At 34.8% G+C, this 4,233-nt stretch overlaps 1 protein-coding gene across 1 annotated transcript; it reads left to right on the plus strand.

Moving 5' to 3' along the window:
* The first annotated feature begins 778 nt into the window (after window positions 1-778).
* Window positions 779-3,884, plus strand: LOC107806086 (uncharacterized). Its single transcript, XM_075224179.1, has 4 exons — window positions 779-2,071; window positions 2,156-2,510; window positions 2,828-2,831; window positions 3,770-3,884. The coding sequence occupies exons 1-4, from the start codon at window positions 779-781 to the stop codon at window positions 3,882-3,884; spliced, it is 1,767 nt and encodes a 588-aa protein (XP_075080280.1).
* The last annotated feature ends 349 nt before the right edge of the window (window positions 3,885-4,233 follow it).

Consider the following 4,233-nt stretch of genomic DNA (forward strand, 5'->3'; position numbering starts at 1 on the left):
ATATGGACTCTTGTATAAAAGATCAATCCTATTTAGTCAATATATCTTATAGAAAGATTGATTTGCCTCACCAGAAGAAGAAGCTATATGCAAATACTAAAATCAACGAGTTTTAAAATTATTTATTCCCTTTCTTTAGAAGTAATAAATTTAAGTGATTGATGGATAATTAAAAAATATAGACTATAGAGTAGTAAGTTATTAACTATAACTCTTTCATTACTAAAACTTGCAAGTAACTATAAACTTTATATTGGCAGGTCATTGTTGACAATGGATGAAGAGGGAAATACAGTGAGCAAAAAAGATTTTGCTTGGAAATATACAATCGTGAATCCAGATGAAAACTTCTTTCGATGTAAGTTTTGTAATCAACGATGTAGTGGCACCATCAACAGACTGAAGCAACACTTAGCAGGCACCCATAAAGGAATAAATCTTTGTCCTACAATGCCAGATGAAGTGGCCGATGAATGCAAGAAAGCATTACTAAAGCTTCAAAAAGTTAAAACCTTGCGGAATACTACTTTGCAAAAAATGCGATCCGTTGCATCTGGAAGTGGTATGGGCAATGAATATGGTACTTCTCCAAGTATGCCGAATTCACATCCAAAGGCAAGAGGTCCAATTGATGATTATGTTAGTGCACAAACAAGGCAAGCTACTTTAAACTCCAAATGGAAAAAAGAAGAGAGGAAAGAAGTTTCAGCGAATCGGTAGGTTCTTCTTTTCAAGTGGTATACCTTTTAATGTTGCAAATGACCCATATTATTTACCAATGTTTGAAAGAGTTGCAAATTATGGACTGGGTTTTGTGCCTCCTTCCATGCATGAATTGAGAACTTGGATATTAAAATATGAGGTTAAAAACATTAATAAGATGTTATATGAACACAAGAAATCTTGGAAGCAATATGGTTGTTCAATTATGTCTGATAGTTGGACAGATGGAAAAAGTAGATGTTTTATTAACTTTTTGATTGATAGTCTAGCCGGTACTTTCTTTTTGAGATCTATTGATGCCTCTGACTCTATTAAAAGTGGTGAAATGCTTGCATTGCATTTAAATAAAATTATCGATGAAGTTGGAGAAGAAAATGTTGTTCAAATAATTACTGATAATGGTTCTAATTTTGTGAATGTTGGAAACAGAATAATGGAAACTCGATCTCATATTTATTGGACTCCATGTGCTGCACATTGTATTGATCTCTTGTTAGAAGATATAGGAAAGTTGACACTTCATCAAAAAATACTTAAAAAGGCAAAAGAAGTGGTTAGATTTATTTATGGGCATACTTGGGTATTAGATTTGATGAGGTCATTTACAAATAATCATGAGTTACTGCGTCCTGCTGTCACTCGCTTTGCTACAGCATATCTCACGCTTCAAAGCATTCAAAACCAAAAACAAGCCCTTAGATCTATGTTTTCTTCTGAAGCTTGGAATAAATCTACTTGGGCTAAGAAACACGAGGGGGTGAAAACAAGAGCCACAATTTTGTTTGATCAGAACTTCTGGCTTTATATTGCTTATTATGTAAAGAGTGTTACACCTTTAGTGAGGGTTTTGAGAGAAGTAGATTCAGAGGAAAAACCATGCATGGGATATATGTATGATTTGATGAACAGATCTAAGGAAAAGATAGCTATAAATTGTGGATCCAACCAAAAAAAGTATGGTCCCATTTGGAAGAGAATTGATGATAGATGGAATAACCAACTTCATCGTCCACTTCATGCTGCTGGATACTATTTGAATCCTCGGTTGCGATTTGATGAAAGGTTTTCTAATAATTATGAAATCAAACAAGGTTTGTTCCAATGTATGGAAAGAATGTTGGGTTATGAAGAGAGATTTAAAGTGGATGTTCAGTTAGATTCATATGACCACTTGAGAGGGGATTTTGGAAGTCAGTTAGCTATGGATTCTAAGAAAGTACGATCTCCGACAGATTGGTGGATACATTTTGGAGGTAGAACTCCAGAGTTGACAAAATTTGCGATTCGTGTCTTGAGTCTCACATGTAGCTCCTCGGGTTGTGAAAGAAATTGGAGTACCTTCGAGTCGGTAAGAGTTATGCTTTTTCAGAACTTCTACTATTGCATTTTTGTTTTTATAATAGCTTATTTTTGGTTTTCTAATATTTGCTAGATTCATACCAAGAAGCGAAATAGACTTGAGCATCATAGATTAAATTCTCTAGTTTATGTCAGATACAATGCTAGATTAAGAGAAAGGAGCATCAAAAGAAAAATGCAAAATGTCGATCCGATTCTAGTTGATGAAATTGATTCTGATGATGAATGGATAACTGAAAAAGAAGATCCCGTGCTTCCTGAAGATCCTTCTTGGCTTGATGAAGAGAATTTATTTGATGTTGATGTCATTAGAATGGTACCACCTACTGCATATGAAAATGACCTTACATATGAATCTATCATTGATGTTGGTAGTTTAAGAGATACAAGTGAATTAAGTCCATCGAACAAAAAACATAAGGCTTCAGGTGAGTGTGTAGTGTACTACTATTTACTAGTACTTTATGAAGTTATGTTAAATACTTAAATTTTTTTGCCTTTTTCCTTTTGATCTACATAAAGAAAAATCAGTGCTACTTGAGAGTGAGGAAGGATTAGAAGATGTGGAGATTAATGATGAAATGGACGACGACCTCATTTTTTATAGCGATTGATTAGACTTTGACTGTTGAAACTTTTTGACAAAACTGCTCTAATCAGAGGCAAGTGGATTTAAACTTTGAAGCTAGACAATGTTAGCTCTCACAAAACTCTTTATTTTCTTAATATGAAATATGTTTTGCAGGCATGTATATGGAGGAGCAACAACTTTTGTGACTTCAATCAAAGAGGGTTATGAAGTCTTGCTGAGTGTTTAGAGATGCACTTTGCACATAGAAATATAATTACAAAGCTACTATTGAGACATGAGAGATGATATAGTTTTTGTGCATTTCTGCTTTTTGTGGAAGATGAGTGCCATTTGTGCTCTTAACAATGATACCAATGTATCTCTGACCAAATTCTTTTGTTTGCACTAAATATTCTTTACTGTTAAACTTCTAGAAAATTAACCTCTCTCATATTTTAAAATATATATTCTAAAGGCATCTATAATGTTTGTCTTTATAGTTCAAACTTCAGATCATTGCCATGAACTAGTTTGATTTTATTTCATTTTTTTCTGACAAATGATCGACGCTTTTTGCTTATCTTGTTTGGAATATGGATTGTTATTTGGGTTAGAACATTATTGACTTATTGTTAAGATGTATCTCATTTTTTAGTATATTTTTTATTGTTAGTTAATTTAATTATAAATAATTCTTTATTTTTTTTGATTTGTATGAATTTTCTAAAAGAATTATGTAATTTTTAGATTTAAAAATAATTTTAAGTTTATTTTATTAATTATAAATTAAATATCCATGGATTTACGCCCCATGTTTTGGGGCTTACGCCTCGTCCCGTGTTAGGTAAAACGCCTCACCTCACGCCCCCGCCTTTTAAAACATTGGATAGAAACCTAATTCCAAACTAATATTAGCTCTCTGTGGATCGATCCCAACCTTCCGGGTAAAAGCTGCATCGACCACTCTTGCCATTCGATAGTGTACAGGGTTGGAGCCAATCACTTTTTGGCGCCATTACCGGGGAGCTAAACGATTTTGGCTATCTATCTGACTAGTTTTGTGTCTTGTTTTTCTTTCCTTATGTTTTACTAACTTGTATGAGTTAATCGTTTTAGGTACAACATGGAAAACAATGATCCTATTGGAAATGCTATCCTAGGGGAAGATGTAGATGATACTGGTGAAGATGAGGTACCTCTAGTACCTCAAGCTCAAAGAAGAGGCCACTAGGGCAATGATAATCCTCCCCCAGCTCCTCCAAGAGTGGCTCCTCGGGTTCTTCCAAATGAAGGGTACGCAAGTGCAATTGTCCCACCTCGGATTCGGGTGGGCAATTTCCAGATTACAAATGTGATGTTGACTTTATTGGAGCAACGAGGGTACTTTACAGGTGCTCCCCATCAGAATGCATATAAACATCTAAAGGGCTTTGTGGATACCTGCTGGGGAAGCAAACAAACTAATGTGTTGGAGGATGCATTGAGACTGAGATTGTTCCCTTTCTCACTTAGAGGGAAAGCTTTGGACTGGCTAGAAAGATTCCCCAATCATTCTATCACTACGTGGGATGAGTTGGCCG

This window comes from Nicotiana tabacum, chromosome 11, assembly GCF_000715075.1.
Source record: "Nicotiana tabacum cultivar K326 chromosome 11, ASM71507v2, whole genome shotgun sequence".
NCBI lineage: Eukaryota > Viridiplantae > Streptophyta > Magnoliopsida > Solanales > Solanaceae > Nicotiana > Nicotiana tabacum.

Excerpts from the sequence above, each read along its gene's own strand:
- LOC107806086 (XM_075224179.1), top strand. The coding sequence starts at position 779 with ATGTTTGAAAGAGTTGCAAATTATGGACTGGGTTTTGTGCCTCCTTCC. Across the intron at positions 2,072-2,155 it reads ATTGGAGTACCTTCGAGTCG|ATTCATACCAAGAAGCGAAA; the intron begins GTAAGAGTTATG and ends AATATTTGCTAG.